The sequence below is a fragment of the Haematobia irritans genome, chromosome 2 (assembly GCF_050003625.1).
Source record: "Haematobia irritans isolate KBUSLIRL chromosome 2, ASM5000362v1, whole genome shotgun sequence".
NCBI classification, from domain to species: Eukaryota; Metazoa; Arthropoda; class Insecta; order Diptera; family Muscidae; genus Haematobia; species Haematobia irritans.
The window spans coordinates 108,615,452-108,630,349 of NC_134398.1; the positions used below are offsets into that span (position 1 = coordinate 108,615,452).

Consider the following 14,898-nt stretch of genomic DNA (forward strand, 5'->3'; position numbering starts at 1 on the left):
TATGGATATTTGTTTGAGTTAAAAACAAATAGTAAGATTTTTCATTGCACGTCTTTAGACCCGAACAAAACATTTACGTGTTTCTCATACTACTACGTTTGTGTTTCAAAGTGAAACAAATGTGGTTGCATATTTATGTTTGCAATTTTTGGGTGAAACATGAACACCCATTGTGAAAAAAATGAGTTATTTCCCTTCGTATGTATGTCGATTAAATTCGAAGATACTCATGGATTTTTACCAAAGGGTTGACTAAAATTTCGTTTGCAGAAAATATATTGTTATAAAAACTTTTATACCTGAAATTCAATTTCTAACAGATCCGCGTCGTCAAGTAATCGCACCATACATTTATAGATAACATTGCTTTCATGTCTATTTTTGAACATTTTAATTTATATTTGTTACTAGTTATTGTAAAACTCTTAAATCAAAGGTAGTCTTTTAGGTGTAGAAATATATTATGAATCGTTTAGGAAGTAACCATTGCCAGTGATGCCAAAATTATTTTAGTATGAGTTGCCAATGATTTTTGTAACATGTCAAGCTTATTGTGTGAATATAACCATAGCGATAGGCGGTAGGCGAACACTTATTTACGTCTATAGGTACGTACTATGTTCGCTTTTCGCGTTGAAATTTTCGTGGTTACTTTATTAAAACAGTTCAATATAAAGCAGACAAATTAACTCAATTGATGCGTAGTTTCTTGTTCCTCAAGATTTCGGCAAGACTTTACAGGAATAAATTTGTTTTCATTTATAATTTTGGTTATTTAATGAAAAGTAATAGCGAAAATAAAGTTGTTTTCAACTCGAAAACCGAACATAGTACCTACCCTATTATGGGAAGCCCAAAAACTGCGATGGAATACCGTGACGGCTAAAGGTGAGTACTATGTTCGAGGTTTTCACCAAACCACTAAATTAAAAGTACAAATATATTTATGAAGATGCTTATATTTTGATCAAGTCTTGCCAAATAGTGGATGGAAAAGTTCCATGAAATTGATTGCAAATAATTTTATATTTCTAAATTAATTAATTAAAAAAAGTAACCGTGAAAACAAGCTGGTTTTTAGCTTGACACCTGAACATGGTACTCAGCTTAACGGCATGTCGCAAAATTAAAATCTATTTTAATACTACGTTCGCACTAGACACGTAATATTCGTAAACGAGGATTTTGGCTGAAATATTCCTAGCCCTGCCTGCATTTCAAAGTTCCATTTCATCCTCACCGCTACCATTATTAATAAACATCTAAATAATTGTCAATGATGGCACCCCTAAAGATGGCAGCACTAAAATGGACAATGCGATACATTTTGATGTATGTCATGTGTTCCAACAGTGCTTTTGCACGAAGGTATCCCGGATTACATTTGTTACCACTAAGGGTTAGTAGATAGATTCTATCATGGAAGCTAGGAAGGATCTTCGTTCAAAATTCCGCTATCAAAGTGGAGGTCATTACCTACATTTTGATGTATGTCATGAGTTCCAACAGTGTTTTTGGACGAAGATATCCCTGATTCCAAGTTTTCCATTGGGGACAGAACATAGATTCTACCATGGAAGCCAAGAACGGACTTCGTTCAAAATTCCGCTAATGGGACATCAAAGTGGAGGTCATTACCTACATTTTGATGTATGTCATGAGTTGCAACAGTGTTTTTGAACGAAGATATCCCTGATTCCAAGTTTTCCACTGGGGGCAGAACATAGATTCTACCATGGAAGCCAGGAACGGACTTCGTTCAAAATTTCGCTAATGGGACATCAAAGTGGAGGTCATTACCTACATTTTGATGTGTCTTGAGTTCCAACAGTGGAGGTCATTACCTACATTTTGATGTGTCTTGAGTTCCAACAGTGTTTTTGAACGAAGATATCCCTGATTCCAAGTTTTCCACTGGGGGCAGAACATAGATTCTACCATGGAAGGCAGGAACGGACTTCGTTCAAAATTCTGCTTACGGCACATCAAAGTGGAGGTCATTACCTACATTTTGATGTATGTCATGAGTTCCAACAGTGTTTTTGAACGAAGATATCCCGGTTTCCATTTTTGACACCTTGAGATCACATTGAGAATGTTTCTTAATGTGAAGGTTCAATTATTTTCAATAAAAATGCATTCATGAAGAAAACGTGGTAACAATGAAATTCGAAAGTTGTGGCAACTCCGGTGGATTGGTTTGTTGTCGTGCAAAATTTAGAATAATAAAATAATTTTATTTATTATTTTATTAAAAATGAAGATCTCACGGTACAGCACAAACAGGAATGGTAAACATATTAGTGTTTTTATTGTTCGCTATGTTGTACATCAACATATTCCACAGCCATAGCGTTTTGGCGCAAAAACGTGAATTGGCATGCAAATTGAGAAAGAAGGTTGTTCATTCAGGAATATGATTTATGGAGAAGGCAATCGCCGTGAACAAATTGGATGTGTTGGAGGCAGTATGGAAATTATTATCTGCACTCCTGATCGTTTAAATTGTACAAACGAATGTTATTGACACAGCCACTATTACTTATCCATTTTTAGATGGAGCTCATCGTATTTTGGATATGGGTTTTGACCCTCAGATATCATCATTGGATATACGGAAGATATCATTGGATATACGGCCCGATAAACAACCCGTAATGACAAGTGCTAGGAGTCCGACATTTTACCGACGGTTATTTGAACAATCCCATACCGGTGCGTGATGTATCATTGGATTTGGTCGAGCAAACAATCGAAATTGTTGAAAAGAATGAAAATTTCTATTTCGCTATTGCAGATATTATCTCTGGTGAAGTAAAAAATCTTATAGCAACTGATATCGCCTCATGTGACCTGGTCATAGAAGACATAACCCATGTCATCAATTTCCAGTTCCGAAATATCGAAGAATACAGTAACAGTGCTATATTTAGTTATAGAACTCGATCCGATTGGGGCATAGCATCGGAATTAATTCCTATACCTGAAGAAGCTGGTCAGGATATACCATCTGACTCCCGACCATGGCTGAACCTTTTGCTAAAACCAAAGAACGCTGTGCTGAAGAAGCACATAAATTTAATCGAACGCAATGTGGTAGAGTAGGCGTTAGTTATGGCGGTCGTAGTGGTAGTAAATAACATGGAAAATCTTCCAAACGACCTATGAATTAGCACAAACATTTTTATTGATTCCATAAAAATCTATTACATATTCATTAGTAACGTTAAAGGTGATTTTTTATTAAAATATGTATGTAGTAACATTTTTACTGTTAAAGGTGGGTACTATGTTCGAGTTGAAAATCATTTTATTTTCTCGATTACTTTTTCTAAAATAATCAAAATTGTAAATGAAAACAAACATAATTCTGCTAAAGCTTGACGAAATCTCGATAAAAAATAAAATGCGCATCAATTAAATTTAATTATCTTCTTCAAATTAAACTATTTTAATGAAGTAACCACGAAAATTTCAACGGGAAAACCGAACATAGTACAGACCTTAAAATGAAAGTTTTAGATTTGTATAAACAAATGTAAAGAGAATCTCCTTCCATTCGTGTTTATGAATTAAAACTAAACAAAATTTCTTTATGTTACTTTTTTAATTTAATTTATATACTTTTTTAATTGGACATAAAAAAATACTTGATTAAAAAATTAATTGATTTCATAAGAAAATTTCAATTAATTTTTTAATTGATTCAATTAAAAATTTAGTTGACTGTTTTAAATTTGATTAAAAAATTGATTGATTAATTACATTTTTAATAGTTTGTTGACTTAAAGATTTTGTCTTCCAATTTTTTGATAAAAGGTTAAGGTTAAATAACACTCAAATAAAAACATCTGGAGTTTTTTCATTCCAGATTAAAACCAAATATATATTTTAACAAAATTAAAAATTTTTAAAATATTTTAATAATAATAAATGAATTGAATTTATAAGTTAAAATCATATTGTTTTTTTACCCACCTTCATCTATGTAGTGAAAAAATGGATTCTGAGATATCTTCATCCAAAAATATTTGAAATTAATTTCACGACGGCTACAATTTGGTAATTGGATTCATGATTTTTGTAATAAGCTGAAAATCAAATACAAAAATAATTGAAATCACAATTGGAAATTGATGACATGGGTTATATCGTCTATGGCCAGGGCACGTGAGACAGTTGCTATAAGATTTTTTTCTTCACCAGATGTAATATCTGCAATAGCGATTACATTTTTTCCACTAAGGGTTAGTAGATAGATTCTATCATGGAAGCTAGGAAGGATCTTCGTTCAAAATTCTGGTTATGGGACATCAAAGTGGAAGTCATTACCTACATTTTGATGTACGCCATGTGCTCCAACAGTGTTTTTGAACGAGGATCATGGAAGCTAGGAAGGATCTTCGTTCAAAACTCTGGTTATGGGACATCAAAGTGGAAGTCATTACCTACATTTTGATGTACGCCATGTGCTCCAACAGTGTTTTTGAACGAGGATATCCCTGATTCCAAGTTTTCCACTGGGGGCAGAATATAGATTCTGCCATGGAAGCCAGGAACGGACATCGTTCAAAATTCTGCTAATGGGACATCAAAGTGGAGGTCAATACCTACATTTTGATGTATGTCATGTGTTCCAACAGTGTTTTTGAACGAGGATATCCCTGATTCCAAGTTTTCCACTGGGGGGCAGAACATAGATTCTACCATGGAAGGCAGGAACGGACTTCGTTCAAAATTCCGCTAATGGGACATCAAAGTGGAGGTCATTACCCACATTTTGATGGATGTCATGTGTTCCAACAGTGTTTTTGAACGAAGATATCTCTGATTCCAACTTTTCCACTGGGCGGGTAGAACATAAATATTACCATGGAAGCCAGGAGCGGACTTCGTTCAAAATTTCGCTAATGGGACATCAAAGTGGAGGTCATTACCTACATTTTGATGTATGTCATGAGTTCCAACAGTGTTTTTGAACGAAGATATCCCTGATTCCAAGTTTTCAACTGGGGGGCAGAACATAGATTCTACCATGGAAGCCAGGAACGGTCTTCGTTCACAATTCCGCTAATGGGACATCAAAGTGGAGGTCATTACCCACATTTTGATGTATGTCATGTGTTCCAACAGTGTTTTTGAACGAAGATATCTCTGATTCCAAGTTTTCCACTGGGCGGGTAGAACATAAATATTACCATGGAAGCCAGGAACGGACTTCGTTCAAAATTTCGCTAATGGGACATCAAAGTGGAGGTCATTACCTACATTTTGATGTATGTCATGAGTTCCAACAGTGTTTTTGAACGAAGATATCCCTGATTCCAAGTTTTCCACTGGGGCAGAATATAGATTCTGCCATGGAAGCCAGGAACGGACATCGTTCAAAATTCTGCTAATGGGACATCAAAGTGGAGGTCAATACCTACATTTTGATGTATGTTATGTGTTCCAACAGTGTTTTTGAACGAGGATATCCCTGATTCCAAGTTTTCCACTGGGGGCAGAACATAGATTCTACCATGGAAGGCAGGAACGGACTTCGTTCAAAATTCCGCTAATGGGACATCAAAGTGGAGGTCATTACCCACATTTTGATGTATGTCATGTGTTCCAACAGTGTTTTTGAACGAAGATATCTCTGATTCCAAGTTTTCCACTGGGCGGGTAGAACATAAATATTACCATGGAAGCCAGGAACGGACTTCGTTCAAAATTTCGCTAATGGGACATCAAAGTGGAGGTCATTACCTACATTTTGATGTATGTCATGAGTTCCAACAGTGTTTTTGAACGAAGATATCCCTGATTCCAAGTTTTCCACTGGGGGGCAGAACATAAATTCTACCATGGAAGCCAGGAACGGTCTTCGTTCACAATTCCGCTAATGGGACATCAAAGTGGAGGTCATTACCCACATTTTGATGTATGTCATGTGTTCCAACAGTGTTTTTGAACGAAGATATCCCTGATTCCAAGTTTTCCACTGGGTTGGGCAGAACATAAATTTTATCATGGAAGGCAGGAACAGACTTCGTTCAAAATTTGGCTAATGGGACATCAAAGTGGAGGTCATTACCTACATTTTGATGTATGTCATGAGTTCCAACAGTGTTTTTGAACGAAGATATCCCGGTTTCCATTTTTGACACCTTGAGATCACATTGAGAATGTTTCTTAATGTGAAGGTTCAATTATTTTCAATAACAATGCATTCATGAAGAAAACGTGGTAACAATGAAATTCGAAAGTTGTGGCAACTCCGGTGGATTGGTTTGTTGTCGTGCAAAATTTAGAATAATAAAATAATTTTATTTATTATTTTATTAAAAATGAAGATCTCACGGTACAGCACAAACAGAAATGGTAAACATATTAGTGTTTTTATTGTTCGCTATGTTGTACATCAAAATATTCCACAGCCATAGCGTTTTGGCGCCAAAACGTGAATTGGCATGCAAATTGAGAAAGAAGGGAACAACAGAATTCATTCAGGAATATGATTTATGGAGAAGGCAATCGCCGTGAACAAATTGGATGTGTTGGAGTGGAGGTAGTATGGAAATTATTATCTGCACTCCTGATCGTTTAAATTGTACAAGCGAATGTTATTGACACAGCCACTATTACTTATCCATTTTTAGATGAAGCTCATCGTATTTTGGATATGGGTTTTGACCCTCAGATTCGGAAGATATCATTGGATATACGGCCCGATAAACAACCCGTAATGACAAGTGCTAGGAGTCCGACATTTTACCGACGGTTATTTGAACAATCCCATACCGGTGCGTGATGTATCATTGGATTTGGTCGAGCAATCAATCGAAATTGTTGAAGAGAATGAAAAATTCTATTTCGCTATTGCAGATATTATCTCTGGTGAAGTAAACAATCTTATAGCAACTGATATCGCCTCATGTGACCTGGTCATAGAAGATATAACCCATGTCATCAATTTCCAGTTCCGAAATATCGAAGAATACAGTAACAGTGCTATATTTAGTTATAGAACTCGATCCGATTGGGGCATAGCATCGGAATTAATTCCTATACCTGAAGAAGCTGGTCAGGATATACCATCTGACTCCCGACCATGGCTGAACCTTTTGCTAAAACCAAAGAACGCTGTGCTGAAGAAGCACATAAATTTAATCGAACGCAATGTGGTAGAGTAGGCGGTAGTTATGGCCGTCGTAGTGGTAGTAAATAACATGGAAAATCTTCCAAACGACCTATGAATTAGCACAAACATTTTTATTGATACCATGAAAATCTATTACATATTCATTAGTAACGTTAAAGGTGATTTTTTATTAAAATATGTATGTAGTAACATTTTTGCTGTTAAAGGTGGGTACTATGTTCGAGTTGAAAATCATTTTATTTTCTCGATTACTTTTTCTAAAATAATCAAAATTGTAAATGAAAACAAACATAATTCTGCTAAAGCTTGACGAAATCTCGATAAAAAATAAAATGCGCATCAATTAAATTTAATTATCTTCTTCAAATTAAACTATTTTAATGAAGTAACCACGAAAATTTCAACGGGAAAACCGAACATAGTACAGACCTTAAAATGAATGTTTTAGATTTGTATAAACAAATGTAAAGAGAATCTCTTCCATTCGAGTTTATGAATTAAAACTAAACAAAATTTCTTTATGTTACTTTTTTAATTTAATTTATATACTTTTTTAATTGGACATAAAAAACTACTTGATTAAAAAATTAATTGATTTCACAAGAAAATTTCAATAATTTTTTAATTGATTCAATTAAAAATTTAATTGACTGTGTTTTAAATTTGATTAAAAAACTGATTGATTAATTACATTTTTAATAGTTTGTTGACTTAAAGATTTTGTCTTCCAATTTGTTGACAAAAGGTTAAGGTTAAATAAAACTCAAATAAAAACATCTGGAGTTTTTTCATTCCAGATTAAAACCAAATATATATTTTAATAAAATTAAAAATATTTAAAATATTTTAATAATAAATGAATGGAATTTATAAGTTAAAATCATATTGTTTTTTTACCCACCTTCATCTAGGTTAGGTTAGGTGGCAGCCCGATGTATCAGGCTCACTTAGACTATTCAGTCCATTGTGATACCACATTGGTGAACTTCTCTCTTATCACTGAGTGCTGCCCGGTTCCATGTTAAGCTCAATGACAAGGGACCTCCTTTTTATAGCCGAGTCCGAACGGCGTTCCACATTGCAGTGAAACCACTTAGAGAAGCTTTAAAACCCTCAGAAATGTCACCAGCATTAGTGAGGTGGGATAATCCACCGCTGAAAAACTTTTTGGTGTTCGGTCGAAGCAGGAATCGAACCCACGACCTTGTGTGTGCAAGGCGGGCATGCTAACCATTGCACCACGGTGGCTCCCATTTTGATGTACGCCATGTGCTCCAACAGTGTTTTTGAACGAGGAGGGGGCAGAATATAGATTCTACCATGGAAGCCAGGAACGGACATCGTTCAAAATTCCGCTAATGGGACATCAAAGTGGAGGTCAATACCTACATTTTGATGTATGCCATGAGTTCCAACAGTGTTTTTGGAGGAAGATATCCCTGATTCCAAGTTTTCCACTGGGCGGGTAGAACATAAATATTACCATAAATTTCAACGGGAAAACCGAACATAGTACAGACCTTAAAATGAAAGTTTTAGATTTGTATAAACAAATGTAAAGAGAATCTCCTTCCTCCTTCTTTATATTACTTTTTTAATTTAATTTATATACTTTTTTAATTGGACATAAAAAAATACTTGATTAAAAAATTAATTGATTTCATAAGAAAATTTCAATTAATTTTTTAATTGATTCAATTAAAAATTTAGTTGACTGTTTTAAATTTGATTAAAAAATTGATTGATTAATTACATTTTTAATAGTTTGTTGACTTAAAGATTTTGTCTTCCAATTTTTTGATAAAAGGTTAAGGTTAAATAAAACTCAAATAAAAACATCTGGAGTTTTTTCATTCCAGATTAAAACCAAATATATATTTTAACAAAATTAAAAATTTTTTAAATATTTTAATAATAATAAATGAATTGAATTTATAAGTTAAAATCATATTGTTTTTTTACCCACCTTCATCTATGTAGTGAAAAAAATGGATTCTGAGATATCTTCATCCAAAAATATTTGAAATTAATTTCACGACGGCTACAATTTGGTAATTGGATTCATGATTTTTGTAATAAGCTGAAAATCAAATACAAAAATAATTGAAATCACAATTGGAAATTGATGACATGGGTTATATCGTCTATGGCCAGGGCACGTGAGACAGTTGCTATAAGATTTTTTTCTTCACCAGATGTAATATCTGCAATAGCGATTACATTTTTTCCACTAAGGGTTAGTAGATAGATTCTATCATGGAAGCTAGGAAGGATCTTCGTTCAAAATTCTGGTTATGGGACATCAAAGTGGAAGTCATTATCTACATTTTGATGTACGCCATGTGCTCCAACAGTGTTTTTGAACGAGGATCATGGAAGCTAGGAAGGATCTTCGTTCAAAATTCTGGTTATGGGACATCAAAGTGGAAGTCATTACCTACATTTTGATGTACGCCATGTGCTCCAACAGTGTTTTTGAACGAGGATATCCCTGATTCCAAGTTTTCCACTGGGGGCAGAATATAGATTCTGCCATGGAAGCCAGGAACGGACATCGTTCAAAATTCTGCTAATGGGACATCAAAGTGGAGGTCAATACCTACATTCTGATGTATGTCATGTGTTCCAACAGTGTTTTTGAACGAGGATATCCCTGATTCCAAGTTTTCCACTGGGGGGCAGAACATAGATTCTACCATGGAAGGCAGGAACGGACTTCGTTCAAAATTCCGCTAATGGGACATCAAAGTGGAGGTCATTACCCACATTTTGATGGATGTCATGTGTTCCAACAGTGTTTTTGAACGAAGATATCTCTGATTCCAACTTTTCCACTGGGCGGGTAGAACATAAATATTACCATGGAAGCCAGGAGCGGACTTCGTTCAAAATTTCGCTAATGGGACATCAAAGTGGAGGTCATTACCTACATTTTGATGTATGTCATGAGTTCCAACAGTGTTTTTGAACGAAGATATCCCTGATTCCAAGTTTTCCACTAGGGGGCAGAACATAGATTCTACCATGGAAGCCAGGAACGGTCTTCGTTCACAATTCCGCTAATGGGACATCAAAGTGGAGGTCATTACCCACATTTTGATGTATGTCATGTGTTCCAACAGTGTTTTTGAACGAAGATATCTCTGATTCCAAGTTTTCCACTGGGCGGGTAGAACATAAATATTACCATGGAAGCCAGGAACGGACTTCGTTCAAAATTTCGCTAATGGGACATCAAAGTGGAGGTCATTACCTACATTTTGATGTATGTCATGAGTTCCAACAGTGTTTTTGAACGAAGATATCCCTGATTCCAAGTTTTCCACTGGGGGCAGAATATAGATTCTGCCATGGAAGCCAGGAACGGACATCGTTCAAAATTCTGCTAATGGGACATCAAAGTGGAGGTCAATACCTACATTTTGATGTATGTCATGTGTTCCAACAGTGTTTCTGAACGAGGATATCCCTGATTCCAAGTTTTCCACTGGGGGCAGAACATAGATTCTACCATGGAAGGCAGGAACGGACTTCGTTCAATATTCCGCTAATGGGACATCAAAGTGGAGGTCATTACCCACATTTTGATGTATGTCATGTGTTCCAACAGTGTTTTTGAACGAAGATATCTCTGATTCCAAGTTTTCCACTGGGCGGGTAGAACATAAATATTACCATGGAAGCCAGGAACGGACTTCGTTCAAAATTTCGCTAATGGGACATCAAAGTGGAGGTCATTACCTACATTTTGATGTATGTCATGAGTTCCAACAGTGTTTTTGAACGAAGATATCCCTGATTCCAAGTTTTCCACTGGGGGGGCAGAACATAGATTCTACCATGGAAGCCAGGAACGGTCTTCGTTCACAATTCCGCTAATGGGACATCAAAGTGGAGGTCATTACCCACATTTTGATGTATGTCATGTGTTCCAACAGTGTTTTTGAACGAAGATATCTCTGATTCCAAGTTTTCCACTGGGTTGGGCAGAACATAAATTTTATCATGGAAGGCAGGAACAGACTTCGTTCAAAATTTGGCTAATGGGACATCAAAGTGGAGGTCATTACCTACATTTTGATGTATGTCATGAGTTCCAACAGTGTTTTTGAACGAAGATATCTCTGATTCCAAGTTTTCCACTGGGCGGGTAGAACATAAATATTACCATGGAAGCCAGGAACGGACTTCGTTCAAAATTTCGCTAATGGGACATCAAAGTGGAGGTCATTACCTACATTTTGATGTATGTCATGAGTTCCAACAGTGTTTTTGAACGAAGATATCCCTGATTCCAAGTTTTCCACTGGGGGGCAGAACATAGATTCTACCATGGAAGCCAGGAACGGTCTTCGTTCACAATTCCGCTAATGGGACATCAAAGTGGAGGTCATTACCCACATTTTGATGTATGTCATGTGTTCCAACAGTGTTTTTGAACGAAGATATCTCTGATTCCAAGTTTTCCACTGGGTTGGGCAGAACATAAATTTTATCATGGAAGGCAGGAACAGACTTCGTTCAAAATTTGGCTAATGGGACATCAAAGTGGAGGTCATTACCTACATTTTGATGTATGTCATGAGTTCCAACAGTGTTTTTGAACGAAGATATCCCGGTTTCCATTTTTGACACCTTGAGATCACATTGAGAATGTTTCTTAATGTGAAGGTTCAATTATTTTCAATAAAAATGCATTCATGAAGAAAACGTGGTAACAATGAAATTCGAAAGTTGTGGCAACTCCGGTGGATTGGTTTGTTGTCGTGCAAAATTTAGAATAATAAAATAATTTTATTTATTATTTTATTAAAAATGAAGATCTCACGGTACAGCACAAACAGAAATGGTAAACATATTAGTGTTTTTATTGTTCGCTATGTTGTACATCAAAATATTCCACAGCCATAGCGTTTTGGCGCCAAAACGTGAATTGGCATGCAAATTGAGAAAGAAGGGAACAACAGAATTCATTCAGGAATATGATTTATGGAGAAGGCAATCGCCGTGAACAAATTGGATGTGTTGGAGTGGAGGTAGTATGGAAATTATTATCTGCACTCCTGATCGTTTAAATTGTACAAGCGAATGTTATTGACACAGCCACTATTACTTATCCATTTTTAGATGAAGCTCATCGTATTTTGGATATGGGTTTTGACCCTCAGATTCGGAAGATATCATTGGATATACGGCCCGATAAACAACCTGTAATGACAAGTGGTAGGAGTCCGACATTTTACCGACGGTTATTTGAACAATCCCATACCGGTGCGTGATGTATCATTGGATTTGGTCGAGCAATCAATCGAAATTGTTGAAGAGAATGAAAAATTCTATTTCGCTATTGCAGATATTATCTCTGGTGAAGTAAACAATCTTATAGCAACTGATATCGCCTCATGTGACCTGGTCATAGAAGATATAACCCATGTCATCAATTTCCAGTTCCGAAATATCGAAGAATACAGTAACAGTGCTATATTTAGTTATAGAACTCGATCCGATTGGGGCATAGCATCGGAATTAATTCCTATACCTGAAGAAGCTGGTCAGGATATACCATCTGACTCCCGACCATGGCTGAACCTTTTGCTAAAACCAAAGAACGCTGTGCTGAAGAAGCACATAAATTTAATCGAACGCAATGTGGTAGAGTAGGCGGTAGTTATCGCCGTCGTAGTGGTAGTAAATAACATGGAAAATCTTCCAAACGACCTATGAATTAGCACAAACATTTTGATTGATACCATGAAAATCTATTACATATTCATTAGTAACGTTAAAGGTGATTTTTTATTAAAATATGTATGTAGTAACATTTTTGCTGTTAAAGGTGGGTACTATGTTCGAGTTGAAAATCATTTTATTTTCTCGATTACTTTTTCTAAAATAATCAAAATTGTAAATGAAAACAAACATAATTCTGCTAAAGCTTGACGAAATCTCGATAAAAAATAAAATGCGCATCAATTAAATTTAATTATCTTCTTCAAATTAAACTATTTTAATGAAGTAACCACGAAAATTTCAACGGGAAAACCGAACATAGTACAGACCTTAAAATGAAAGTTTTAGATTTGTATAAACAAATGTAAAGAGAATCTCTTCCATTCGAGTTTATGAATTAAAACTAAACAAAATTTCTTTATGTTACTTTTTTAATTTAATTTATATATTTTTTTAATTGGACATAAAAAACTACTTGATTAAAAAATTAATTGATTTCACAAGAAAATTTCAATAATTTTTTAATTGATTCAATTAAAAATTTAATTGACTGTGTTTTAAATTTGATTAAAAAACTGATTGATTAATTACATTTTTAATAGTTTGTTGACTTAAAGATTTTGTCTTCCAATTTGTTGACAAAAGGTTAAGGTTAAATAAAACTCAAATAAAAACATCTGGAGTTTTTTCATTCCAGATTAAAACCAAATATATATTTTAATAAAATTAAAAATATTTAAAATATTTTAATAATAAATGAATGGAATTTATAAGTTAAAATCATATTGTTTTTTTACCCACCTTCATCTAGGTTAGGTTAGGTGGCAGCCCGATGTATCAGGCTCACTTAGACTATTCAGTCCATTGTGATACCACATTGGTGAACTTCTCTCTTATCACTGAGTGCTGCCCGGTTCCATGTTAAGCTCAATGACAAGGGACCTCATTTTTATAGCCGAGTCCGAACGGCGTTCCACATTGCAGTGAAACCACTTAGAGAAGCTTTAAAACCCTCAGAAATGTCACCAGCATTAGTGAGGTGGGATAATCCACCGCTGAAAAACTTTTTGGTGTTCGGTCGAAGCAGGAATCGAACCCACGACCTTGTGTGTGCAAGGCGGGCATGCTAACCATTGCACCACGGTGGCTCCCATTTTGATGTACGCCATGTGCTCCAACAGTGTTTTTGGACGAGGAGGGGGCAGAATATAGATTCTACCATGGAAGCCAGGAACGGACATCGTTCAAAATTCCGCTAATGGGACATCAAAGTGGAGGTCAATACCTACATTTTGATGTATGCCATGAGTTCCAACAGTGTTTTTGGAGGAAGATATCCCTGATTCCACGTTTTCCACTGGGCGGGTAGAACATAAATATTACCATGGAAGCCAGGAACGGACTTCGTTCAAAATTTCGCTAATGGGACATCAAAGTGGAGGTCATTACCTACATTTTGATGTATGTCATGAGTTCCAACAGTGTTTTTGAACGAAGATATCCCTGATCCAAGTTTTCCACTGGGGGGCAGAACATAGATTCTACCATGGAAGGCAGGAACGGACTTGGTTCAAAATTCCGCTAATGGTACATGAAAGTGGAGGTCATTACCTACATTTTGATGTATGTCATGTGTTCCAAGAGTGTTTTTTAACGAAGATATCCCTGATTCCAAGTTTTCCACTGGGGGCAGAACATAGATTCTACCATGGAAGGCAGGAACGGACTTCGTTCACAATTCCGCTAATGGGACATCAAAGTGGAGGTCATTACCCACATTTTGATGTATGTCATGTGTTCCAACAGTGTTTTTGAAGGAAGATATCTCTGATTCAAAGTTTTCCACTGGGTTGGGCAGAACATAAATTTTATCATGGAAGCTAGGAAGGATCTTCGTTCAAAATTCTGGTTATGGGACATCAAAGTGGAAGTCATTACCTACATTTTGATGTACGCCATGTGCTCCAACAGTGTTTTTGAACGAGGATATCCCTGATTCCAAGTTTTCCACTGGGGGCAGA

The 14,898-nt window shown here is 35.7% G+C and overlaps 2 protein-coding genes and 2 long non-coding RNA genes across 4 annotated transcripts in view; 3 read left to right on the forward strand and 1 right to left on the reverse strand.

Moving 5' to 3' along the window:
- The window catches only part of LOC142226008 (putative ATP-dependent RNA helicase DDX43), a 505,423-nt gene that overhangs the window by 339,005 nt on the left and 151,520 nt on the right, over positions 1-14,898 (reverse strand). The window lies entirely within an intron of this gene.
- On the forward strand, positions 2,171-3,231 carry LOC142223696 (putative ATP-dependent RNA helicase DDX43). The gene is made up of 3 exons (XM_075293553.1): positions 2,171-2,291; positions 2,557-2,715; positions 2,798-3,231. The coding sequence occupies exons 1-3, from the start codon at positions 2,258-2,260 to the stop codon at positions 3,103-3,105; spliced, it is 501 nt and encodes a 166-aa protein (XP_075149668.1). The 5' UTR covers positions 2,171-2,257; the 3' UTR covers positions 3,106-3,231.
- Positions 6,262-7,956, forward strand: LOC142225984 (uncharacterized). The gene is made up of 2 exons (XR_012719553.1): positions 6,262-6,553; positions 6,645-7,956. It is a non-coding gene; the product is annotated as an uncharacterized LOC142225984 (long non-coding RNA).
- Positions 11,892-13,586, forward strand: LOC142223698 (uncharacterized). The gene is made up of 2 exons (XR_012718860.1): positions 11,892-11,996; positions 12,053-13,586. It is a non-coding gene; the product is annotated as an uncharacterized LOC142223698 (long non-coding RNA).

What these genes read in the sequence shown, in the direction of transcription:
- LOC142223696 (XM_075293553.1), top strand. Translation starts at nt 2,258, where the DNA reads ATGAAGATCTCACGGTACAGCACAAACAGGAATG. An exon ending in GTACAGCACAAACAGGAATG is followed by an intron (nt 2,292 to 2,556) that starts GTAAACATATTA and finishes ATCCATTTTTAG; the next exon opens with ATGGAGCTCATCGTATTTTG. An exon ending in ATTTGAACAATCCCATACCG is followed by an intron (nt 2,716 to 2,797) that starts GTGCGTGATGTA and finishes TCGCTATTGCAG; the next exon opens with ATATTATCTCTGGTGAAGTA.